This window comes from Cricetulus griseus (assembly GCF_003668045.3).
Source record: "Cricetulus griseus strain 17A/GY chromosome 1 unlocalized genomic scaffold, alternate assembly CriGri-PICRH-1.0 chr1_0, whole genome shotgun sequence".
Lineage (NCBI taxonomy): Eukaryota > Metazoa > Chordata > Mammalia > Rodentia > Cricetidae > Cricetulus > Cricetulus griseus.
This window is the reverse complement of record NW_023276806.1, coordinates 121,859,584-121,886,231: the sequence shown is the minus strand read 5'-3', so window position 1 is coordinate 121,886,231 and position 26,648 is coordinate 121,859,584. Positions and strand designations below refer to the sequence as shown.

The window sequence follows — 26,648 nt, the reverse complement described above, 5'->3', positions numbered from 1 at the left end:
TATGCAAATACGCATGCTGACAAAACAAAACATTCATACACATGAAATAAATCTTTAAAATATTAACCAAAAATTGTTAGTTCAAAGTATTTTAAAATAGAAACATCCAGCCTAACCCAAAATGGTAGAAAAATTAGCATGTGTTAAGCACATTTCATGAAACAAAAGTTGAAGAAAATCTTAAAATTCATTTTCTTACTGTATGATTAGAACACTTGAGCATCACATTTACAATTTCCTAAGGACATATTTAATAGAAAAAAAAGAATGTTTCACAAAGAAATATGTGATATGGAAAACAATAAATATTCCTATCCCTTACTTAGTTTTACACAAATATTTTTTAACATTTTTATATAAAAACAACCATGTGTATTGTGAAGTTCTAAATTGTTTCAAAAATAATAGAGTGCAAAATATTTCCCACTGTGTCCTACAGTATTTCAGTCTATACTCAACAGTGACATAAGCCTCAGGATACTTGAATGAGGAAAAGTCTGAGATATAGTGATGTGAAATTACGCTGTGTCTACCTGGGGTCTGCCAACTGGAGACCTCACATAATACTGCATGCATGTGTCTACTGTAATGGTTAATATTCTTCTCCTATCTCCTAAACTGTACATTAAAGCCCTGACATTAAGATAGGCTCCTTACTAGCTCATTGTCTCATCCATTACAGCCACAGAACCAAGCCAAATCTGGTCATGTATGCCTGTGACCCCAGTTACTTGGAAGGTTGAAGCAGGAAGATTCCAAATTAAAAACCTACTCACTTTCTACCCGACTAAAACACAACTATCGTCTTCTAACATAGTATTATTTAAGCCAAGGCAATCTGTTTAACTGAAGCTAATATTGAAGCCACACATAGTGACACACACCTGTAATACTGACTTAAGAGGCGAAGACAAGGGGATCAGTTCAATGTCAGTCTTGGCTTCATAGGAAATTCAAAGCCAAGATGAGCTATGAGACCCTCTCAAGGAAATGGGAAAAGGAGCTACAATAGTACAAAGTCACTAAATGTTATTTAAATCAGGTCTCATGTTTTAATTTTTTCATTTGTTAAGATTTTCATAAACTTGACATGCACAAAGCCAAAACTCAAAATGAAGATGTAATATAGGAGACTATTACAGTAAAAAAGCACCTTATACAGGAAAAACTGAGAAGAACACGGGAGTTGAGAGTGGTGCAGAAGTTCCCGTCTGGTTAAACTTAAGACTCCCACTGCATCAAAACAGAATGTTTGAGGTAGCAGCTAAACAGAGAAGACACATTCAGGGGACATCAGCAGAGAAAATTAAAGCCATGGAATTAAATGAGACCATTAGAAAAAGACAATGAAGAAACTCAAAAAAACCATGAAGCATTTGAAGTTAGAGCTAGGAAGAAAAATTAGAGAGCAAAGGAGAAAGAAGTAAATTCTATCACAAAGTCTGAGAAGGTTGGGAGAATGTGTACATGAAGGAGTTAGCTGTTGAAATGCAGAGAACTGTGAATTACACAAAAACTGTCTCCCAGGAAGAGAAATTGCATGCAGTATGGACTGCTGCTTAATTGGAATGCGTTGAAAGGACAATAGAAACAGGAAATGAGTTCATGGATCAATGCCAGAAATTCTTTGAAGCACATTAATGTAAAGGGGACAAGAAAATGGGACATTTAGTAGAGAATGCCATGGAGTCAAAGCTTTTATTTTTTCTTGTCTCAAATCTAGAAAATACTACATATTTACAGACTAAAGAGAGAAACACTGGTGGATCAAAACAGGGTTAATTATAGTTTCCTGTCAGTTCAACACAAAGTGACCTCACCCACTTCTGATTTCACTCCAGCTAGCCATGCACCTTATTTTCCCCATAATAAATAGAACATTTCTGTGACTTCTGTTTAGTGGTGTGGTGGTACATTCCTATAATCCCAGCACTTGAGAAGCATTGAGAAGCAGGGTGATCAGAGTTTAAGACCATCCTCGGCTACATGAGACTTTGTCTTAAAAAAAAAATCTTTTGAAATAGCTGTCACTCTCCAGCCCTGGCCAAGTCATAACTTCCCCGTACCTCAGTTGAGTGTCCTATAAATCAGACACCACCTACTACAAACACACAAAAGCATACTACAGTAAACAATCATTCAACAAAAGCATTACTATGCAAGGTTGAATGGTTTATGGGATTTGGTTTTTTGTTTGTTTGTTTTGGTTGACAGAGTCTGGCATGGGCCAGACTGCCTTGAACTCATCTTCTGGTCTCCACCTGCCCAGGTCTGGAATTGCAGGAGTGTATCACCTTACCTGGCTATGCTTAGCTTACCGTGTGTCTTGTTTCAGCTTTTAGAATAAAGGTAATTAACAGAAAAGCCTTTTCTATTTATTCACTGCAGTGGGGATTTACTCAATTAGTCATTCCAGTCTACCCCACTTTAAAGATCAATTTTCTGAGATGTAGATTACCTCCATAGTGAATGCTAGACTCAGGTGTGTTGGAGATGTCAAGCAATGAGCCAATAGAAAGGGAATGCTCAGCCGAGGGCCGCTTTCGGGGCGGGAAAGGGGAGATATCAGTCTCTCTGGAGAGCTGAGCCAGTGTTTCTCTGAGTCTGCGTCTTTTGCGGTTGCTGTTTGGAGTGCTCAGAGAAAGCAGGGACACTGACTTCTTGAGTTCAGGAGTATTAGTCTGAAATCAAAAGAACAAAAGCTCAATTTTATTATGATGGCTCTGACTGAGACAGGAACATGAAAGATATATCTCAACTGACACAACTCCAAATTCTGCACAACAATTCTTAGAATCTCATAGTCTACTAGAAGCTTCATAAAACACAGCAGTCAACACCACTGTAACTGGCAGCATAGCTCCTCCTTTTCACATCCGCTTCTCCATGCGTAACTGTCCTTTAGCTTATTTGCTAGCTATGCTTTTTAGCACATGAACGGAGAGAGGATGAACCACACAGTCTTTTTCTTTCTTTTTTTTTTTTTTGTTTGCTTTTAAGATTTATTTATTTATTAAATATATGGTGTTCCTCCAGTATCTATGCCTGCACACCAGAAGAGGGCACCAGATTTCATTACAGGTAGTTGTGAGCCACCATGTGATTGCTAGGAATTGAACTCAGGACCTCTCGAAGAACAGCTGGTACTCTTAACCTCTGAGCCATCTCTCCAGCCCCCTTTTTGGGTTGTTTGTTTATTTTTGGGTTTTGGTTTTGTTTTTTGTTTTTTTGTTTTTTTTTGTTTTTGAGGCAGGATTTCTCTGTGTAGCTTTGGAGCCTGTCATAGAACTAACTTTGTTGACCAGGCTGGCCTTGAACTCAGAGATCTGCCTGCCTGGAGTGCTGGGATTAAAGGCATGCGCCACCACTGCCCAGCCACAGTCTTTTTCTTGTGTCTCAAGGATACAGCAGTGAGGGAACGGAATAAATGTCAATACTCTAAAGCCTGTTTTAAACTTTATAGAGCACTTGACATCAAGAACAAGACTCTAAGAAGCACAGTGAGATAACTACATGCAGTTTACAGAGGAGACAATAAGTCTAAAGCCTTATATTCAATACAGCATTCAAAACTTATTTTTATCTTACTGAGGCAGGGTCCTGCTGTGTAGCCTGAGCTCACCTGGTACCGTATTGCATTGCCAAGCTGGCCTCAAACTCACTGAAAGCCTTCTTCTGAAGCCTCCTGGGTAATGGGATTATAGTCACATACATCACACCTCGCTTCTCCACTCAAAATGACTAAATCTCAAACCAAACTAAATCTTTTTGTAAATCTTTCTACAATTTGATATCCAACATGAAATGAAATCTTTCTTGCTTACATTTTACTAAGAAAATCATCCTTTTGATTAACAATGACTCATAATTCTGAATGGTAAATACTTGGCTCTTCAAGATATTAAGAACGTTTGAGTCGTCCTATCTATTGAACTTTACACATGCTGATTTTCTTTCCCATATTTTTTAAAGTGATTCTCAATTGCTTACCTCAAGCTTTCCTACCTCTTCCCCTCCCTGTTCTACCTAATGCCCTTACCTGGTTAGCCTAGCATACTGGTTCAACACTAACTTGTCCTGCTCAACCCTGCCAGAGTCTCTCAGAATGAGAATTTCTAGAACACAATATTCAGTTACAACGCACCTTAATCTAGTAGACTTGTACGTTTCTAAAGACAAAGGTGTTATTGTTGATGCTAATATCATCAACAACTATCAGCAGAGAATAACTTGTGCTATATTAAATGTCTGTGTTAGGGTTTCTATTGTGATAAAACACCATGACCAAAAACAACTTACAATCCATCCATCATCCAGGGAAGTCAGCTTAGGCACCTGGAGGCAGGGACTGAAGCAGAGGCTATGGAGGAGTACTACTTATTGGCTTGCTCCCCATGGGTTGCTCAGTCTGTTTTCTTATAGTTCCCAGGACCACAAGCCCAAAAGTAACACAGCCCACAGTGAAGTGGATCCTCCCACATTAATCAAAAATATACACCACAGGCTCGCCCACAAGCCAATCTGGTGGGAAGATTTTCTTAGTTGAGGTTCCTTCTTCCCAAGTGACTCTACCTGTGTCAAGCTGACATAAAACTATAGTCAGGGCAGCTGGGTGGTGGTGGCACACGCCTTTGATCCCAGCACTTGGGAGGCAGAAACAGGAGGATCTCTGTGAGTTCGAGGACAGCCTGGTCTACTGAGCAAGTTCCAGGACAGGCTCAACGATAAACTCTGTTTAGAAAAATAAAGTAAAACAAAACAAAACAAAAAAACAAACAAAAAAAGCCAGGGCATTAAGACACTCATTGCATTTCAGTTTCACTTAAATTTACATAGACTAAGAATATGGATATTCTGCTATTTCTTCTTTTTTGTTTTGTTTTGCTTTTCGAGACAGGATTTCTCTGTGAAGCTTTGGAGCCTGACCTGGAACTCGCTCTGTAAATCAGGCTGGTCCCAAACTCACAGAGATCCACCTGCCTCTGCTTCCCAAGTGCTGGGACTAAAAACATGAGCCACCACTACCCAGCTCAACTATTTCTTCTAAATAGCTAGGTATATGACATGTACACTAATTATACTATGCTTTCTAAATGTTCTGGATACACAAGTATCAATTTTATTAAAAAAAAAAAATTCACAGAACCAATAGCTCAAGAGCAAAAACATACCTTTTCATACAAATACATAGTTTCTCCAGCACGAGCATCCATTTGAATGCTTCCCCAGAACCACTAGAGGAGAAAAAAATATTTAGATTAAATTTTAAATCTACCTCAATAGAGAAGGTATAGTATTGTTAAACCTAACTAACTTCATTCTGGAGTTACTTGCCTCTTGCTTGACAACAAAAAGTTTCTTTGAGGGTTCAAACGGAAGTTCCTTTACTGTATTCTCTTCAACAATAAGGTGAGTGCACCTTTCATCTCCAACTGGTAAACAGCTACCTCCTAAAGAGAACAGGAGCACAGATAAACATAAACCATCCAAAGAACTGTTCTCCAAACCTCCGTCTCTAAAGCAGCTATGTATTAGGAAGTGGTTAAACAAGCCTGAGGAAGAACTTTTGTGATATTAGCTTTTTCTAATAAGGGTTTATTTTGGCTCAGTTCAAGGGTCCATTCATGGCAGGTAAACCATGGCAGCAAAAGCATGAAGTGAGTGGTCAAATTTCAGGTGCTCAGCTCACTTTCTCATTGCATGCATGGGATGGCACACTCACAGAGTGGATCTTCCACCTCCATTAGTCCAGGCTAGACACGCCCTCAGGTGTGTTCAGACACTAGTCTCTGGCCAACATTAACCACCACATACATCATGTTATGTTACCTTGCATTTCAGTCATTTCTTCCATACTCTTTTTCTCTTCATCTGAAAATCCCAGAAAACTTAAAATGCAATCTTGAAATGGAGAAACTTTAAATTCATTTCTAAAGTCATCAACTGCTGCACAGAAACATCTAAAAACAAAATATGCACTTGTAAAGGCAGCTTAAATTCCCTAAGTTAAGCACATCCATTTACAACATCTCAGTATTCTAAAGGGCTTAGAATAACACATTTATTGAAAATATTTCCCATAAGATCCTGAACTGTTCACAACTGCAGTTCACTTTTGGTTTGGTTTTGTTTTCTTAAAAGAGAGGAGGTTGTCTGGGACGTTGTTTAGTAACATGTATAGGCCCAGAGGTCCATTACATCTGACAAAATGTAATCACAGACAACCTTAACATCATCCAAATCATGGCTGTGTTTTTGGAATTTCGTAACACAGATATTCTCCAATTTCATGAAATTTTAGATAATAAAGGGCCAAAGCAGAGAATGAGTAATTGGAAAGTCAGCAGAACAAGTAATAAATTTTAAGCACCAATTCTAACATATCTAAACATAAAGTAGAAAAAACTGTAGCATGTCCAAATGCCTGAAAGCATTAGGCTATTATCTAGTAAATTTTAGAATGTTAATGATAATCAAAAAATGTGTTGTTAAGTGTGCACATGGGGGAAGTCAGCAGACAACCTCTATAAGTCCAATCTCTCCTTGATATGATCCCTGGGAATCAAACACAGGTCAGCAGGCTTGGTAGCAAGCACCTCCACCCACAAAGCATCTTGACTGCCCAGTCAAAATTACTTCACAAAAAAAAAATCAGTCCCATGAGATGATAGCTCAGCAGGTGAAGCACTTACCACAAGTGCCTGACAAACTAAGGTCAATCCCTAGAACTCATATAAAAGCAAACGGAGACCAACTCCATAGTAACCCTGACCTCCAAATGTGTGCTGCAGCATGCATGACCCTCACACACTATCATGCACACACACACAAAAATTAGTTTACAAAGTAAACCCCAATGACAAACATTTTAATTGTTTCATAACCTGTTTTATTCCCTAAGCTATTCAAAGACTGAATTTATTTTTTTTTCTGTATGATCTACAAATTTAGCTTTTCTTGGCACATGGCTGTATCTTTAAAACAAAGGTTAAAAAGACACATTTTAAAAAAATAACATGGTGGGCTGTAGAGATGGCTCAGTATTTAAGAACCCTGGCTGTTATTGCACAGGACCCAGGTTTGAGTCCCAGGACCCATGTGATAACTCCAGTTCAAGAGGATCTGATGCCAACTTCTGGCTTCCTCGGGTACTGCACACACATGGCGCAAAAACGTACATTCAAGTACACACACAGAAAATCAACTTTTTAAATAAATACATAACATGTTGAAATTACACAATGAGTTACTGGATTCCTAAGCACTTACTGCTCATCCCGTCTTTCCCATGCTTTATAAATCCATTCTGGCTTCATAATTGGAGTACCCAGGCTTACAGCAATCTAGGAAATATTAACATCAATCTTGAGTTTTCACTTTAAATAACTGCATTCAAGTGCTTCCAAAGAATTTTGTATAAAACTCTTTCACACAGTTTTACATTGTTACTTTGTTAAAATTAAGGTAACTTTAAAATAAGTTCCTTAGTACTCAATTCTTTTAATTTTCTATTTATTCTTTGTGTCTTTCATATCATGCATCTCAAACCCATTCATTTCCCTGTCCCTTAGTATCTACCCTTTGCCCTTGCACCTTCCTCATAAATACAATAAAGTTTAAGAGAAAAAAGGAAAAATGAAAAAAATCTCATCATGGAAGCAATAGTGTGACACAGTGAGACACTCATTATAAATCCCTTTGTCTACATATCTGTACTTGCAAGTGTTCAATGCAAAGAATCATTGGTCTGGATCAAGGACTCTGTTTCTGATACACTATACATGCTGGGCCCTCACTGGGACTCCTCGGGGTTTTCTTGTTGTTACCCTGTGTTGTGAAGATCCTGCTTTGGGTCTATAGGACCAGCCCCTTCACATGCTCCAGTAGATCACAGATGGGGTGGATGCTGGGGTGGCCAACTCATAACCCTGGGACTGAGTTCTAGGCCTGGGTAGTTGCAGAATTGGTCAGCCCTCTAGCTCTCCTAAGTCCTCACCACCAAGGTGAGCTCTCCAGCACTGCCTGGCTAGTTCACCCCTTGCAGTGATGAGCAAGGGGCGGGGCCAGCTCTCTTGCTTTCAGGCCCTCTGGGCCAGCTCTCCCACACCTGAACCATGAGGACCAGCTCTACTGTGATGCCCAGGCAAGGTGCAGGGGCCATTCTCCTGAGTGCTGCAGCTGATAAGGACAGCTCTCCCACCCTCCTACCTATAGGATCTCTCCCAGGCCTATACCACCATATGGCAAATAACAGACAGTCCCAGATCTCCCAAGCTCTGCTTCACCCACACCCTTGTCAATAAGGTCAGCTATATTAGGCTGCCCAGGAGAAGTACCCAATTCTTTTATTCCATTTTCTATAGATATAGCTCTTAAATTCATCCTTAAACTTTGATTTCTCCTTTTTTTCCTGTTTTATACGTTGGAAGTATTGACCAACTAGGACTACAAAAGAAAACATGACTAAGTCATTAATTCTTAGAATATAAGTTTAAATTATTAGGGGAGGTCTAGTAAGATGGTTCAATGCCTGCTGTCAAGCCTGATAACCTGAGCTCAAACATCCAAATCCACATGGTGGAAAGAGAGAACCAAACTTCTGAAACAGCAGTTCTCAAGTGTGTGTGTGTGTGTGTGTGTGTGTGTGTGTGTGTGTGTGTGTGTGTGTGTGTGTGTGTGTGTGGTGGGGATGGCATGTGGGAGAGACCCTGCTATGGCAGCATAGCCAGCACCAGAAACTGACACTGACCTTGTACTATTAAGACAAATATGAGGACAATGTTATGTGATCTTGTAATTATCAGAATAATCTTAGCCAGGTGGTGGTGGCACACGCCTTTAATCCCAGCACTCAGGAGGCAGAGGCAAGGGTATCTCTTTGAGTTCAAGGCTAGCTTGGTCAACAGAGGAGTGAGTTCCAGGACAGGCTCCAAATCCTCACAAACAAACCCTGTCTCAAAAAGTCAAAAAATAATAATAATCTTGTTGTCTAACTTAATGTAGGATGGTACAGTATTACAAAAAAAAATTAAAAGCAATGTGTATTTTCATATTTCTTTTTTAGGATATTATAATCTTAAAACAAAGGTAATATATATTACCTGAGGTTTATGAATAGTGCTACTTATTACTTATAAAGTCCTGAATGTACAATTGAAAAGCTTCCCATGTGTACCATAAAACTGACCTAAAATGAATATCCTTTACTAGCCCAAATTTTTTGAACCTATATAGAGATTTTGATACTGTTTGGAGGGTAAGTTGTCATTACTAAGTGTGATGCTACTAGACTGTTTGACAATAAACTAAAGATTCCTCTTAAAAAGTTACTTAAATACTGGCATTCACAAAGACAGAAAGTGTTTATCTGGGAAGGAGAAGCCCTTAAGAGTTAAAACAAGGATTAATAGATGGATTATAACAATAATTGCACAGTAAAGTAGGTGTAGCTATGACACAACATTCCAATGGCAACATTTCAACCTGATTCTCAATAAATGGCAGAATCAACAAAAGAGTGACATCATTAAACCCACACCAAGTCAGGCACAGAAGATCACATCTATAATTGAAGAGGTTATATAACGGAAAAGGGGGCACTTATGAATTCAAAGCTAGCATGGCCTACGTTAAAATGACTTCTGCACTCTCCTGGACTAGAGTATGACATGGTTTCAAAACAGGCATATAAACAAAAGAACCATTACAGAGTAATACTATACTGAAAAAAATAAAATTTAAGTTTCCATACCCTGAATTTTTCTCCTTGTGTGCAATTTGCCACCAGATGTGTTACTTTGGAATTACATTCTTTTCGAATAACTCCACCCATATGATGAACCAATGTCACCAAATTGACCTCAAAAGAAAAATTGAACAAAACTGATTTTAATTAATTTGGACAAAAATCTGTATTAATAACTCATTTAGCATAACTACTTTACAAAACTTTTATAAATTTTTATAAATGCTAAATTGTGTGTAAAAGTGTTTTTAAAGAGCAGCTTACTATTGCTATAGGCAAAACTATACAAAGACAAACAATACACAGAGTATTAAGTTTAAATACTCTGGCTCTAATACTGGCTTAAACACAGGAATTTATTATTTTCATTTACTCACCTCATTTACTTTTTACAAAATTGGGTATTGAAGGCACGGCCATACACCCACACTGACTTCTTTTCTCAAGAGTTTATCTTTATTCTATGAGTCTGCACACATACAAGCAGAAACCCCAGAGGCAGGGGTCAGCTCACCCAAGGCTGGTATTCCAGGCAGCTGAAAGCTGCCTGACATGGCTGCTGGGAACCAAACTCTTGTCCTCTAATGAGCAGCCATTCTTTTAACCACTGAGCCTTCTCTCCATCTCCAAATATATCAACTTTTAGCATCGGGTTATAGAACAGCAATATTTGTTCCACAAAATTACAGCAAAACTTACTAGTTCCAACCCAGGAAAGATTGTAAACCAAATAAAAGTTTCTGTGATTTCTCTGCAGTGGTAAAAATATTTTAAAGCTTCACTTGTGTAACATTAATTTTATATAACAAAAACTTCAATTAACCAGTGTAGCTAGTAATTAGTAGGAAAGTAAAACTTTCTATTAATTTACATGCCAGTTATCACCTACAAAACATTCTTTTTTTTTTTTTTTAGAACCTGATGCCGGGGTGGTGGTAGCACACGCCTTTAATCCCAGCACTCAGGAGACAGAGGCAGGTGGATCTCTGTGAGTTCAAGGCCAGCCTGGTCTACAAGAGTGGGTTCCAGGATAAGCTACACAGAGAAAAACCCATGTCTTAAAAAACAAAACAAAAAGCAAAATTTAGAGCCTGATAGTCATAGCATTTTTCTTTCAAGACTTTTAAAATGGACTCATGACACAAAAAAGAAACAAACACACACATTTATATCTCCATTACTAGAAAAAAATGTCTTTGATGCTGCCTTATACTTACAAGCTCCTCCTTCTTCCTGAATCCAGTAAAGCACAGCACAAGGTTCAGCATGCTTGTACAATACAGCGGCCGACAGGAAAATGGCAAGGGCTGTGGAGGCCACAATTTTAAACATATGAGCTTCCTTTTTAGTTAGGATTTAGAAAACATTTCCTCAAGTTTCACAATTTATCTTCTTGCCAATTAATTTTTCAATGCCCAAGGCTTATTTGAATTTTCCAGTATGGGGGGGCGTAACAAAAGTCAGTCTCTAAATTCCACAATTAAACATCTCCCCACCAGGTGTGGTCCTAAACTCTGTAACCAATCTCAGCATTCAGAAGGTTGAGACAGGACCCTGAATTCAAGGTCTTCCAGGATACAAGGTAACCTTACATCAAAATAAGGTTTTAAAATGTAACTAGGTGTAGAGGACAGTGCCTTTAGTCAGAGCACTCAGAGGCAGAGGCAGGCAGATTTCTCTATCAGTTCAAGTACAGCCTAGTCTACAAAGTGAGTTCCAGGAGAGAGCCAGGGTTACACAGAGAGACTTTGTCTCAAAAAACAAAAGCACTTGCTGGCAAGCCTGAAGACCTGAGTTTGAACCCTGAAAATAACCATAAGAACTTGTCCTCTTACACACACAGACACTCGAACGCGCAACACAATGTTAAAAATTGGGGTAGAGGGGAGCTAAAATAATTTTTCCTAATTCAAATTTTATGATAACAGATATGGTAGGAAAGGTTTATGTGTACACATTTCTGGAAGCCAAGCCTCTGCAAATCCCTAAGGTATTACAGGTGTAACAAGTAAGACTATATGTACGTGCTTTTACATACACACAGTCCTTATTGCCTCACTTTCAACGAATGGTCTTGGGTTTTGACTACTAAAAAAAAAATCAAAAAAGAATACATAAGAATAGCCCCTATTAATTATCTTTTTGTTGGGGGAGAGCGAGTCTCATGTAGCCTAGAACTCACCACGTGGCCAAGAATCCACTTGACTCCAGATCCTCCTGTTTTCACCTCCAAGTGCTAGGATTATAGGCATGAGCAACCATACCTAGCAACTATGAATTATTCTTATTCTAAGTGTTACATATACTCAACAATTAACAGGATTGTCTGAGTATAAATTTTCAAAAATTCATTAGTAAAAATGTGTTCTTGAAGCCGGGCATTGGTGGCACACGCCTTTAATCCCAGCACTTGGGAGGCAGAGGCAGGCAGATCTCTGTGAGTTCGAACCAGCCTGGTCTACAAGAGCTAGTTCCAGGACAGCCTCCAAAGCCACTGGGAAACCCTGTCTCAGAAAAAAGAAAAAAAAAATGTGTTCTTGAAAGGTCATGATAAATCTATCTTTCTTACCTCTCCCTTTTGTGCACAGTTGAGTATAACCGGTGGTCCAACAATTCTACTGTCAGTCTTGCGTAAGTCATTGAAGACAGAATTCTGGAAGTCAGTGACTACAAATACATTCTCAAATTCTGGGGAATCCAAACCTCCAAATTCTTCCATTGAGTCCATCTTTACACAGGGCACTTTAATTTCCTAGGTTTTGTTTTGTTTTCATATGGTTATTACAAATAAAAATCATTCATAGGCCACATAAAATACATGACTCCCTAAAAATGACTCCTGCGCTTTTTGGACATCTTTAAGATTTGTAGAAAACGTTAAGTGTTAAAGCATATTATTACCAATAATATATCATACAGTAGTGAAAAGCTGTATTTCTCTACTTCTGTGCCATATATCCCCACCCACATTAAGACCCTACAGATGGATACTGTAAAGACACTCTATGACTCAGCGGCCTATAAACCCACCTAGCATGCACTAAGTTCTGAGTACTAGAACACCACAGACATTTTCCTTTCTGTTGTTGTAGTTTTATTTTTTGGTAGTAATGGGGATTGAACCTGTAACTCTAAGCATGCTACACAAACACATTACCAACGAGCTATTGCCATAGCCTTCTTACTGTTTTTTTCTGAAGCAAGGTTTTACACACAACATTATCCAGGTTAGCCTGAACTTCTCTATGTATCCTAGGCTGGCCTTGAACCCTCAGCAACCTTCCTGGCCTCAAGACTGCTGAGGGAGATTATAGGTATAAACCACCATGCTCCACTTATTTAAAAAAAAAAGGAAGAAAAATTATGTATACCTATTTTAATGCACTATATTACATATATACATAGTCACTATTTTTTGTTCTGACCAGGAAAATAATAATGTACATACACTGCTATCTTCAAAAAAAAAAGGAAAAAAATATCTTAAGCTATAAAATACCACAGTCAATAAAAGGTTCCTGATTAACATTCTCTTTTCAATACATATGCTGTAGAGAGGTCATGAGCCAAGTTGGCTGCATAGGACAAACGTACAATATACAAAGGCAAGTATCTTACAATGATTTTAAAAAACCAAAGAATTAACATACTGAAGAGTCTACATAATTCCTATGTAAATAGACCAGAAAGAAGAATTCCATGGAGCTAGGTGGTAGTGGCCTACGCCTTTAATCTCAGCACTCTGGAGGTGGAGTTGGAGGCCAGCCTGGTCTACAGAGTGAGTTCCAGGACAGCCAGAGATACATAAATCCTGTCTTGAGAAAATAAATGAATAAATCTGAATTGATAAATTATTTGGGCTTTTACTTGAAAGACTGGAGTGATGGGCCAAATCAGCTATCCCTGAAGTTCTCATACTGAACCTGTAACCCAAAATAAAGAGTGAAGCCTTATCTTACAACGTAATGGTATGTAAGGATGTTCAAGAGGCAACCTTCAGCCTATCTGACTGGGGTGCTCATAGGAAATGTGAGCATACAAAGAAACTGCAAAGATGTACTACACGAAAACCAGGAGGCCCGGTATACAGCTAGGAAGCCACATGCATGCAGACCAAGGGAGGCTTCCAGGGACTCTAAACCTATTGATACCACTTTTGTTTTGCTCCCAAAACTGAGAAAATTCAGTTCTGTTGTTTAAGCTATCTATTCTGTGTTACTTTGTTTAAACAGCCCTAGCAAACTAATATAACCGAAGACCAGGGCATTAACTCAGCAGTAAAATGCTTGCTTAGCATACATGAGCCCCTGGGTTCAATATGGCAAAATATAATGATTATTATGGAGATAGACTAGAAAATTAGATATATTACAAATTCTGAGGCAAAATAATTGATAATCACTGCTTATTGCTATTAATAATTTGGAAAAACAAGAATTTAAACTAAACAAAATCAATGGGGAAAAGTACTAAAACACATAAAGAAATTTATCATATCTTTGTACACATTACATCCTTTATTTAAATTAAATAACAAAATCTCTAAAATTTGGATTTATAATAGATGCTATATAGTTTCAGAAACAACTCAATTCTAAAATAGGTACTGACCACTTCCTACATTCCTAATTCCGAGTGCACAATACACCTCATGTCTGATTCCAGTCACCAGAGTGAAGCAATTCAATCGAGGGAAGTGAAGCATGCCACATGCAATGAGATGCTTGACCTACCATATTAATAACACTTTTTATTAACTTTTCATCCGACTTTCCAGGACAACTTTCTTTTATCTTTATAACAGGGACTTCCATTATCTTAACAGTCTGTAGAAAAGAGACTCAAGTATAAGATTAAGAAAGCTAGGAAAGCATTTACACAGACGGGAGAAGACTCTCTTTAGGATGAACTACAAACCCAAACTCCTTACTGTTACTGCCGTCAGGAAGATAGGAAAGCATTTACACAGACAGGAGAAGACTATTTAGGAATGAACTACAAACCCAAACTCCTTACCTTGATGGCTGTCACAAGCTCTTCTTGTTTCCCAGCTTCCTGGACCAATACCAGTCTCGTTTCAATCTGAGGCATTTCTTCTATTAAAATGTGAAATATTTCAATGTGTTAGGGTACCAACAACACAGTCAGTACTTCCCAAGACTTCTTCCTAAGCTAGAAAATCTTCTGCCTCTGAGGAGAGCACAACATTCCCCAGAAGTTAAAATAACCTAATTCTGAGTTCCCTACACAAATATTTGACTATGTATCACTGTCAAAAAACAAAAGATACATTGTAGTAAAAGGCATACAAATAACAAAGAAATGATTCCCCCCAAAGAAACATTATGAAACATGACCCTCCTCCTTAAAATACAGGAAAGGCCATGTACAAAGTGGTGAGATAGAAGTGGCTCCTCACTTAACCATCCACAAACTCTAGCTTAACAATTTTATAGCTATACTGCCCCACTACAAAGAAAGTGGTATCAACACTAAGACACTCTGGTTTCAAAGTCAGGAAGCATTAGCCCACATGATAGACAGAGAATGTAGACACAGCACCCGACTTAGTTACTCAATACACAAGTTCTAACTTAACAATTGTTACATCAGCTACAAAAAAAAAAAAAAAAAAAATCAGTAGCTGGTACTTTAGGATTAAAGAACAAATCTGTGTTTTTAAAAGCATATTATAGGCTTACCATCAATATTTGAAGTAGATGTCATGCACAAGTTTTCCTTGAAAGTTTCAGTAACTTTAGAATCAAGAATGGAAGAATCTGCCAAGCTAGTTATCTCAGTAGATGTCAATACACTGCTGTCAGCCATTGTTTGTACTATTTTATGGGAGCTGAAAAATAAAATTTGAAATCTGAATACATGAAACAAACCTGGTCCCTGAGCAACATTATAACAGTGCTTCTCAACGTTCCTAATGCGGCAACCCCTTAACACAGTTCCTCATGTTGTGACAACTCCCACCATAAAATTATTTCATTACTACTCCTAACTGTAATTTTGCTGTTGTTATGAATCATAATATAAGTATCTGAAATTCAGAATAGCTGATGACCACCAAAGGGATCTTGACCCACAGGTCAAGACCCACTGCATTAGAAGATGTTTTTTGTGTTATGTAGAATTATCAGCTGGGGTGATCATGCCTGGAATCAGCATTCGGGAGGTGAAAACACAGAGATCAGCAGGAGTAGGAGGTCATCCCTGGCAACATGATTCAAAGCCAATTTGGGGTACAAGAGACCCTGTCTCAAAACCTCCTTTAGCCCAGGTTTTCTCTTCTATAAAGTAAAGCTGCTCAGAATTGGCTTATAGAAATACAGTAACAATAAATAACAAAGTGCATCAAAAGAACACAAACTCCCTGACATAAGCAAACAAAAGGTGGTCACAAATATTTTCTACATGTCTTCAATCTTTCTCTTCTAAAATGTCTACACAACATCTATTTAGCCAGGCATTGGTGCCGCTTGCCTTTAATCCCAGCACTTGGGAGGCAGAAGCAGTGAGTTCAAGACCAGTGTGGTCTAAAGAGTAAGTTCCAGGACAGCCTCCAAAGCAACAGAGAAACCCTGTCTGGGGGGTAGGGAGAGATCCAATTCCCATCTTTACTCTTCACCGCATTCTCCCTGCCCAAAATGCCTGTCAGCCTCAAATCCAGTAATTCTATGAACCACAATGAAATTCTGAGCAGTTTTCAAGCTCAAATTGCAAATTTAGTAGTGATCAGCTCTTCAACTTCAATCATCACTCTTGACTCAACCTTTATGGATTTCTCAGAACCTTTCATAGGTAATTGTACAGCTTACATATTACTGACATTTTATATTAATTGCCAAACATCTCTATGATTTAACAAGACAAATAAATATAAATTAGTTTCAATATAAATCTGTAGTGTGGAAGAAAGCTCTTTTCGATTTCTAAGACCTAAGACCTGAAAAGTTAGGCAAACAGGGAAGAAAGTTTATTGCAGTTCGAAGCTTGAGTTTGTTGTAGCTCAGTGGCAAAGTGCTTGCCAGGCATGCTGCAGGCCCAGGGCTTTATACAAACAGTCTCATGTTTACATGAGTGCTCATGACTGACCCACTTTCCCTGCTTCAGATTCATAGACTGCTCTGGATGCTTAGTAAAGAAACAAAACTACGCTTTGGAAAAACAGTAAGGTATGAATCTTCATTTTTCAATGGTGATTCTAGGTAGTACAGAATGTACACACTACAGACCTACACAGTTGTAAAAGTCACTGAAAAGTCAGACACCTGTTTCCTGGCTCCTCTCTGCATTAAGCCTCGGTTTCCATATGAAGGAAGCAGACAGATAACAACTCAATCCTGGATTTGAGGCTGACAGGCATTTTGGGCAGGGAGAATGCGGTGAAGAGTAAAGATGGGAATTGGATTGGAATAGTATTTTGAAATGACAAATAACTTTTCATATTTATACAATATTCACAACTCAATATTGTTTATTGTCTTATCCATGACAATCATTCAAAAGTTCTCTACAGAAGTGCTCCATAATTGTCTTTATTCAGAATCAATTACAAATTCTATACTTTTCCCTAAATCTCCTAAAAATCATTTCTAGTGAAAAACAAGGTTCTAAGTCAATTAAAGAAATATAACATAATGACTTCTAGCAACATTCTGCTATATACCCATAGATTAGTGTCTTGCTCGGCCATCAGAGAAGCTTGAACTGGCAGTAGTTGAGACCAAATATAGAAACCCACATCCAGACATTACAAAGAGAATCAGATACCTTTGAACACTCAGCCCTAAATGGGTGTCTCCCTCAGAAGAGGAGGATGAAGGCGTGTAAGAGCCGGAGGGGATGGAGGACACCAAGGAAACATGGAACTCCAAATCAACAGAATTGAGGTACATATGAGCTCACAGAGACTGAAGCACCATGCACGGGGCCTGCAAAGGTCCAAGCCAAATGGGGTCCCAGCACTGAGAGGAGAAAGTTGACATGATCTCCCATCCCTAATCTAGAAGCTATCTCCAATTGACAACCACTCAAAAGAAAAATACAGCGCTCTCCTGATTCTCACTGGGTCTACAAACCACAAAGGGAAGGCTCCATACCCAGCAGTGGCCAAATGAAAACCAACTCGGTATTTTTGTGGAACTATTCTGCCTCATAATTCTTTGTCTAGGCCTTTTTTTTTTTAAATACCTTACTAGTCTTTGTTTTATATACTATTGTTTCCCATTTCATGCTTTTATGGGTTTTGTGTGTGTGTGTCTCTCTCTAATTATATATGTGCTTCTCATGCTTTTCTTTGTATTTTCTTTCTGTTTGTTTTTCTATTCTTTTTTGTTTTTTGTTTTCTAAAGAGATAGATAAAGAGCTGTGGAGCTGGATGGGTAAGGAGGTGGGGAGATTGGGAAGATCTAGGAGAAGAAATGATCAAAATGTATTGTATGGAAAAAAAAATCCAAGGGCTGGAGAGATGGCTCGAAACTTAAGAGCACTGACTGCTCTTCCAGAAGACCTGAGTTCAACCACATGGTGGCTTCACACCCACTTATGAGATTTGGTGCCTTCTTCTGGCATGCAGGAATAAACACACGGAGACAGAATGTTGCATACATAATGAATAAATCTTTTTAAAACATCAAAAAAAAAAAAAAAAAAGGAAAAAGAAATAGCCAGGCGGTAGTGGAGCACATCTATAACCCAGCAATGGGGCGGCAGAGGCAGGTAACCTCTGAATTGAGACCAGCCTGGTCTCCAGAGAGAGTTCCAGAATAGCCTGTCCCATACAGAGAACCCTGTCTCAAAAATACAAAAAAGAAAAAACATCTTATTTTCAATTAAAAAAAAAAAAGTAAAGAGCCAGGTGTTGTGGTGCTCACCCTTAAATATGGCTATGGGAATCGGAAGCAGGCAGATCTCTGAGTTCAAGGCCAGCATGGTTTACATAGTAAGTTCCAGGTCAGCTAACTCTACACTGAAACCCTGTCTCAAAAAAAAAAAAAAAAAAAAAAACAACAACCAAAAAAAATAGAAATACCTCAGGAGGCTATGGCAAGATGATTACTGTGAATTTAAGATCAGTCTGGGTTACAGGCTGAGCCACTGGGCCAGGAGTGATGGTGCACACCTTTTATCCCAAAATTCGTAAAACTCTGTTTCAAAAAAGGGGCCAGAGAAAGGGAGAAGAAGAGGGAGAAGTGATGAGCTTTCAGGACAGATGAGGAGACTTGATTTTGTTGATCGATGCTCTTTGCAGGTGGGTCATGCAATGTGACCCTTGCTGGCCTGGAATTTACTATGACCTCCAGGTCAATCCTCTGGTGTCAGCATTCCTGAGAGCTGGGATTAAAGGTTCAAAAACCAAGATAGGTTAAGAAATCAAATTTTTCTAATAAATCAAAAATGGAGAGATGGCTCAGAGGTTAAGAACACTGACTGTTCTTCCAGAGGTCCTGAGTTCAATTCCCAGCAACCACCATCTACAGTGAGATCTAGGGCCCTCTTCTGGCATGCAGGCATACATGCAGGCACAACACTGTATAAATAAATAAATTCTTTTAGAAAAATAAGACCATTTGAGCTGCTCATGGTAGTGAAAGCAGAAGGATCACATGAAACCTGATCTCAAAAAAGTCAACAGCAGCAATTAACGAAATGGTTAGTAGAACACAGTGCTTAATTTATATTAAAGCTTCCCCTGGGGCTGGAGAAATGGCTGGGCCATTAAACTGAATGCTCTTACAGAAGACATGGTTTCAAACCCACATGGCAGCTTACAACTGTAATTCCAAGACCTGACACCCTCACAGACATACTTGCAGACAAAACACCAATATACATAAAAAAATTAATTAATTTAAAATTTTTCCTCTAACAAGCTCCAATGTTTGCAGTGGCATAATCATTACCCTGATCTGATCATTACACATTGTATAAATATACTAATACTCCATTACTCCCTGAAGTGTAGCTTAGTGGTACAGCATGGGAGAATTTCTGTGTTCAACTCTGAGCCCCAGAAAAAAAGTCAAAACATAGCCCATAATTATATACAACCATGTGTCAAGGCTTTACAGTACATATACATATATGCACATACATATATATGTGTGCATATATGCACTGTAGAAAACATGCACACACATAAATATATATGGTTTTTAATGACAGGCTTTCTTTGTGTAATCCTGGCTGTCCTGGAATTTGAGACCAGGCTGGCCTCCGGCTTACAGAGATCCACCTACCTGTGCCTCCCCAGTGCAGGGATTAAAGGCGTGGACCACCACCACCACCACCACCACCACCACCACCCAGCTTTTAGAGTGTATTTTTAGTGACACTTTTAATTTACATCACCCTCTTTAACTTAAAATGCTTAACTACATGCATCATTTATTTCCAAAACAGCTTCAAATTTTACAGCAAAAGAACTACAAGGTAAATTAATGACATGGCTAACATCCAACAATCTGATTTCAACCTGAAATGCACCAATCACATTTTTCATATTCAATTGAGATTTTTTTAAATAAACACAATAGAATCAGTGATCATAAAACAACACATCATTGTCTCGGGATGTAGCTCCGGAGTAGAATGCATGAAGTCATCCCCAAATAACTCATAAACCAGGCACCGTTAAAGTACACCGTTAAAGTAATCCAAGCACTCAGGTGGAGGCAAGCACATCAGAAGGACAATGTCACCCTTGGCTCCACAGTACAAGCCCATGCTGGACTACCCGAAACCCTGCCTCACAACACATGGGCCCTTTTAAACAGTAGTTATATATAGCCTTTCTTTTAAATTAAGTTTCTTCATTTAAAAAAGAAAAAAAAATGTTATCCAGGGCAAAGAACCAAATTACAATAGAGTGTTATTAGTAACTGTGATTAGCAATTCTCATTTACTTAGAGCTTAATATTTTGCAGGCACTATCCTAAATCTTTTTCCTTCTTTTCATTTAACCTTTGCAGCCACCCTAATAGACGAATACTACTGCCATATCCAGTTCGTGGCTAAGGAGAAGTTGCTCCCAAGGAGACTCCAAGCCGGGTCTAACTCCACTGATAGCGCTTCCTTAACCACTAACCACACACATCTGTGGCCAGGAAGAGGCGGGGCGGCCTGTGTTTTATATTTAAAAAATCGAAAATCGGAATTCTGCAGGAATTCCAAGGGGAAACCACAAAGCAATCAGGGCTGCAGCGGGCGGGCAGGCGGCCAAAATCCCGATCCCAACTGCACCCTTCACCCAGGGGCGCCCTGCAGCAGCACCGTAAGGCGCAGAGGACCCGGACTCGGACCGCAAGGAAAGACGGGGCCGGGGACGGAGGACGCGGGAGGGGACGGAGCATGAGGAGGTGACGAGGAGGGACACAGACAGGGATGGAGCCCGTGCCGCCCACCGCGGCGGGACGCTGGCCTTGGATGCCGCCGCGCACGGTTCCCGGCACTCGTACGCCTCCCATCCCCACTCACCCCGCAGTCCTCACCACGCTTAAATATAAAAAGGAACCACTCCGGCGCAGTCCTTGGTTATTCGCCTCAAACACCCACGACCCTCAGCGGCGCCGCCATGGCTCGAGGGAAGCTGCCGCCGCCGATTCAAAAATCCAGTGGCTCTCTCTAAGAGCCATGCTGATTGGCGCCCTCTGTCAGCCTCCTTTTGATAGGCTGGAGCCTCGAAGGGAGTGATAATTGGTCACAGCCTAACGCCCGCCTCCAGGCGGGAGCCGACTGATTGGCTGTGCGTGGCTTTCAAATAAGCTAAACGGCTGCAGCGTGTGGACACCGGCGGAGTGCCCGGATGTGGCCTCGAGGGGGCGGTGGCTCCGCAACACCTCCGGAGTAGCAGGTGTTTCTGTGGTTACCGCTTGTTTACACTGTAAACAGCCCATTTCCTGAGGACCAGTCCCTCTCTCTACCTTCGCCTCCAACTTCAAGAAAAAGTAGTAAGCCCCCCAAATGATTCCGCTCCTAATGCTTCCCAGATTTTATTTTTAAAGACAAGTTTGTGTGGGAGCAATTTTAAAATGTGTGGAGGTTTTAGAATCTCCGGAGGCAAAATTGCTTCAGAGCTGCTCCTCCCACCCGGCCCCCAAGCGCAAGAAGGTCCTTTGCAGTCTAGACAAGAAGTGATCCGTTCTTTTCCTGGGTCAGTATTGCTATTCTGAAAATTGTTTCTAGGTGTAATGATCTGTAATACAGTCTCTTAGGAAAAATACACTTCTGGCTGGGTGTAGTTGTGACCCCACCACTGGGCAAGATGAGGCTGGAGGTGGAGGACAAGTCCCTGTCTCAAAACAATTACTTTTTAATTAAAAAAAAAAAAAAAACACCAACAATTACAAGTGATTACTGACTTAAATGAAAAGGGAGTGAATCTTTTGTTAGGGACTCAAATCTCAATAAAACGTAGAAAACTAAATTTCTTTTCTTTAGATTTCTTTATTACATCTGACTTTTTTGTCTGAATGTATGTGCATCTTATGTGTGCCTGGTGCCCTTGGAAGACCTGGTCCTCTGGAAGAGCAACAAGGGCCTTTAACTACTGAGCCAAAACTACACAACACAACTTCTTTCTAGTGTTGTCAGACAACTTTAGCAGCTTGAAAAGTTTGTGGTGCAATTCACAAAATGAGTAAAACAGTCTATAATCATATTTCTTTTCCTGCTTACCAATATCTATGTCCTGCCTTTCAGTAGAAGTCTGCACTAGCCGTTAGGGAGGAAGAAAAGAAAAATAGACATTGAAATTGTGCTTGCATTCTTAAGCCTGGGTGTGTCTGGCATTCCAAACATTCTCATCACTACAGTACTTGAAGCTTGGAAGCTGCCCTGCTTCCTTTATGCACTGCCCTAGGGAAGCAAGTTTCCCAATCTGTTGGGGGAGGATGGATGCAACCTGTGCAGGAAGGTTATGCAGCCTATCAAAGCTTGTGCAGCACCTTGATGAGAAATGAACAGGAGATACCATCTTCACTAGCAGGTTTTTATTTACTGAGCAAATACGTGCTAACTGTAAGAAAGCCATTGTACTTGCTTGGGGTAAAACAGGAATTGGGTATAGATCCAGCCTGTCGAGGCTTCAGTGGCGGCTTGTGGTGGTACACACTTGTAATCGAATCACCATGGAGTGCGGAGAGCTAGAGTTTAAGGTCATCATTGGGTACATATCAAGTTCCAGGCCAGCCTGGGCTCTGTGAGACCCTGTCTGAAAATATAAAAGAACTTAGATATAACAGATGAATTTAAAGGAACCATCATATAGAAGACAGTGTATGGTGAGCATTCTAGATAATTGTGTATGAGGGCTGATAGCTACCAAACTGTTCCTAGCAGAGTGCAGATCCTGGTAAAATAAAACACAATCCTTAATCTTAGAGTCTTCACTCTGTGTGTTGGAGAATATCATTTTAAGGTGTGTTGCTTTTGTTTATGCTGCATTTAACTCTGTGAAGCTGTGTTACTTTGCCTGTCTAAAACAACTAATGGTCTAATAAAGAGCTGAATAGCCAATAGCAAGGCAGGAGAAAGAAATAAGTGGCACTGGCAGGCAAAGAGAATAAATATGAGGAGAAATCTGGGAGAGAGAAGATCTAGGATCTGAGCGTGAAGAATAAAGTGTGTGGGGGACCTTGGTGGATTCCATGGCAGGTGAAGGTGACTGAGACAGAGGACAGATATGCCAGGCAGACAGAGCTTAGTGAGAAGTTTTATTAAAAGGGAGGGAAGGGGGAAGAAAGAGAAAAGAGGTAAAGAGACACAGAGAGTACAGAAGAGAAGAGGGAGACAGGAAAAGTCCTGTCTGCCCCAGGGGTAACAGCAGGAAAAAGAGAGGGAAAGTGGGGGGGGGGAGGATTCTTTCAAAGGGATCCTTTGCACCTGCATGCAGACTAGGCAACCATGGAACTCTGAGCTAACCAGAGTACTGCCTGAGTGCATTCTGCCAGGTGACGAGCAGTCCAGCACTGGGAATGAGGAGGAGGGGGACTTCAGGGGCCAGCCACCCAGCCAGACATGGAGTAAAAAGGAAAGAAAAGATATATATAGGAATAGAGGAAGATAAAAGTTCTGAGGCCAAAGATAGGTGGGATAATTTAATTAAAAAAAAAAAAAGTTGGCAAGAAACAAGCCAAGCTAAGGATGGGCATTCATAACTAAGAATAAAGCTCCATGTATGATTTGTTTGGGAACTGGTTGGCGGGCCCCCCAAAAAGCCAAGAGAGTAAAACACCATACAACAACACGTGTGTGTGTGTGTGTGTGTGTGTGTGTGTGTGTGTGTGTGAGAGAGAGAGAGAGAGAGAGAGAGAGAGAGAGAGAGAGAGAGAGAGAGACTTCTTGTTGGAGGGCAGATGAAAACTTTCAAGAGTCAGTTTGCTCCTTCCATGGTGGGTTTGAGGAATCAAACTCAGGTCACTAGGTTTGCTCGGCAAGGACTAACCCATCCTGCTAGACTAAATCTTTGCAGTTTGAGAATGAAAGGGGTGGGGGGAGGGGAGAGGTGGCTCAGCAGTTAAGAACTCCTGTTTTTGTAGAGGCCCTGGGTTTAGATTCCCAGCACCCACATGATGGCTGAAAACCACCCCTAACCCCAGTTCTAGGGGAATGTTATGCTTTCTTCTGACTGTTGTGGGCATCAGGCACACACACAGTACATATAGATACGTACAGCAAAACACATACACATAAAATTTTTAAACCTAAAAATGTTTTTAAATATGAAATTTTTTTGTTTTGTTTTGTTTTTTTGAGACAGGCTCTTTTTTGGAGCCTGTCCTGGAACTAGCTCTTGTAGACCAGGCTGGTCTCCAACTCACAGATATCCACCTCCCTTTGCCTCCCGAGTGCTGGGATTAAAGGCGTGCGCCACCAATGCCCGGCAAATATGAAATATTTTTAAAAAGACATGATACATTACTCTTTGATAAGCAAGTTCCAAGCCAGACAAAGCTACATAAAACTACCCTGTCTCGAAACAAAACAAAAAATGTGCATATATGTACATATACTGATATATTTGTATATATATTGTTAGACCCCGAAAACTCAAGTATCCGGGGTCCCAGGCCACGTTCTCGGTCACCCCAATCACCAGGCAGATTCGAGAGCTTGCTGCCAACTGCACGAGGCTTTATTGTAATTTAACGAGCTAACCCCATGTTAGCTCGGGTCTTTCACCCACCCGCCATGGGGGACAGCTAGAAAAAGACGGTTTGAAGCCGCTGCGCATAGATCTTTATAGGGCAGCATAAGGGGAGTGTCTAGGGGTACGCACAGGCTTACGATTGGTGTGCCTCCAGGCTTGGAGGGCTTGCCCTGTGTTGATTGGTCAACTGGTTGCTATGGCCCATAGGCCCTCCCAGGGTGGTTGCTATGCTCTCTACGTCATTGCTGTGCGCTTGTCCGTAAAGCACACCCAGGGTCGTAAAGCATAGCGCCACCAGCTAACTTCTGATTGGTTCTTTGTCACAAGACAGGAATCTGACTTTCTAGTGTCTAGGGCAAGGTCATAGAAGCACATGTTCGTTATGGCTGCCAAAAGGGAAGCCGGTTCCTTCAATATATACACGAATAGGTTTCTCCAGCTATGAAGTAAGCCAGACCAAACTGAATTGAAAAAGTGTTAACATGTTTATTTGAGCAAAGCAACTCCCAGGTGAGTTCCCCAGTCCCAGAAATTGAGGCTGGATAAGCGCCCACAAAGGAAGGCAGGTAGACTTTATAGGTTGTAGGTGAGGGGTGATGAGATGTCTGCCACAAGCTGGATTTGTGACCAAATGTGGGCAAAAGATGAGCACTTTAGGCAAGAGACTTGGGTGGCTGGCAACTTCAGAGGAGGAAGCTGCAATAGCCACCAAGAACTCGAAACTGGGCTTTTGACACCTTTCCTTTGTTCAGAGACTCTCTGAACAGGCAGGGTTTGGAGAGAAAGAGGCAGGAATGGGGCTTTATGGATCATGCAGGGGTGAGCTGGAGAGTCTAACCGCACATATACCACATATAAATACCAAAGTATATATGTGTACTCACACATACATATATTTATGAAAAAACAGAGGAAGATAAGCAAATATTTCATTATCTTGATGTATATCTATGTCTTACTGCCTAAGACAGAGGCTAAGTGCCTGAGTATATTTTTTAATTTGTTTTATGTGTATGGATGTTTTGCCATCATGTATGTCTGTATAATACAGTCATGCCTGGTGCCTACAGAGGCCAGAAGAAGGCATCAGGTCCCCAGAGACTAGAGATAGTTGAAAGACACCATGTGACAGATAGGGATCAAAACCAGGTTCTCTGGAAGAACAGCCAATGCTCCTAACCTCTGACCCATCTCTGCAGCATCAAGTATTTTTTATCAATTGGTGAGTTAATAGCCATGAATATGCCTTGTCTTTTTCCTGACACTTTATCAGTTGTCTGAGTTGAAATCCAAGAACTTTCAGGGTATCTGTTTCCAGTTATATAACACTGATACTAGCTGTTTAGACTGATCAAAGCCATATTCTAAGCTTTACATCAAAATAGGTCAATAAGCTCAAATTGACCTCATTTTCTCTCCTCCCCACCCCCATTTGAGACAAGGTGGTATGTGTCTCAGCCTGGCCTCCAGCTCACTACCTAGCTGAATGTGACCTTGAATGTGCTCCTTCTGCCTCTGTCTCCCACAGTGCTGAGATTATTGCATGCCCCACCATATCTGCTTTATGCTGTAGTGGGGATCAAACCCAGAGCCTCTTACATGTTAGGCAAGCACTCAGCTTACAAGCTAAAGCCCCAATCTATTGACTTAGTTTTGCTGTTTTTTTTTTTTTTTTTTTTCAAGACAGGGTTTCTCTGTGTAACAGTCCTAGCTGTCCTGGAACTCACTCTTGTGTAACAGTCC

General features: G+C 40.2%; 1 protein-coding gene across 5 annotated transcripts in view; it reads right to left on the bottom strand.

Annotated features, from left to right (window-relative positions):
• The window catches only part of Ect2 (epithelial cell transforming 2), a 61,260-nt gene extending 39,855 nt beyond the window's left edge, over nucleotides 1-21,405 (bottom strand). Inside the window, exons 1-12 of one of the 5 annotated variants that reach the window (XM_027392088.2) lie at nucleotides 21,247-21,405; nucleotides 15,448-15,596; nucleotides 14,762-14,841; nucleotides 14,479-14,571; nucleotides 12,315-12,497; nucleotides 10,963-11,052; nucleotides 9,752-9,859; nucleotides 7,270-7,343; nucleotides 5,830-5,960; nucleotides 5,335-5,450; nucleotides 5,172-5,234; nucleotides 2,459-2,681 (exon numbers count right to left, since the gene is read on the bottom strand). In XM_027392088.2, coding sequence (XP_027247889.1) covers nucleotides 2,459-2,681; nucleotides 5,172-5,234; nucleotides 5,335-5,450; nucleotides 5,830-5,960; nucleotides 7,270-7,343; nucleotides 9,752-9,859; nucleotides 10,963-11,052; nucleotides 12,315-12,497; nucleotides 14,479-14,571; nucleotides 14,762-14,841; nucleotides 15,448-15,574 — 1,288 coding nt within the window. In that variant the 5' untranslated portion in view covers nucleotides 15,575-15,596; nucleotides 21,247-21,405. Of the gene's footprint in view, nucleotides 1-2,458; nucleotides 2,682-5,171; nucleotides 5,235-5,334; nucleotides 5,451-5,829; nucleotides 5,961-7,269; nucleotides 7,344-9,751; nucleotides 9,860-10,962; nucleotides 11,053-12,314; nucleotides 12,498-14,478; nucleotides 14,572-14,761; nucleotides 14,842-15,447; nucleotides 15,597-21,232 lie in introns of all 5 variants that reach the window. The other 4 variants (XM_027392087.2, XM_027392089.2, XM_027392090.1 and 1 more) reach the window with 4 other exon arrangements.
• Nucleotides 21,406-26,648: the final 5,243 nt, after the last annotated feature.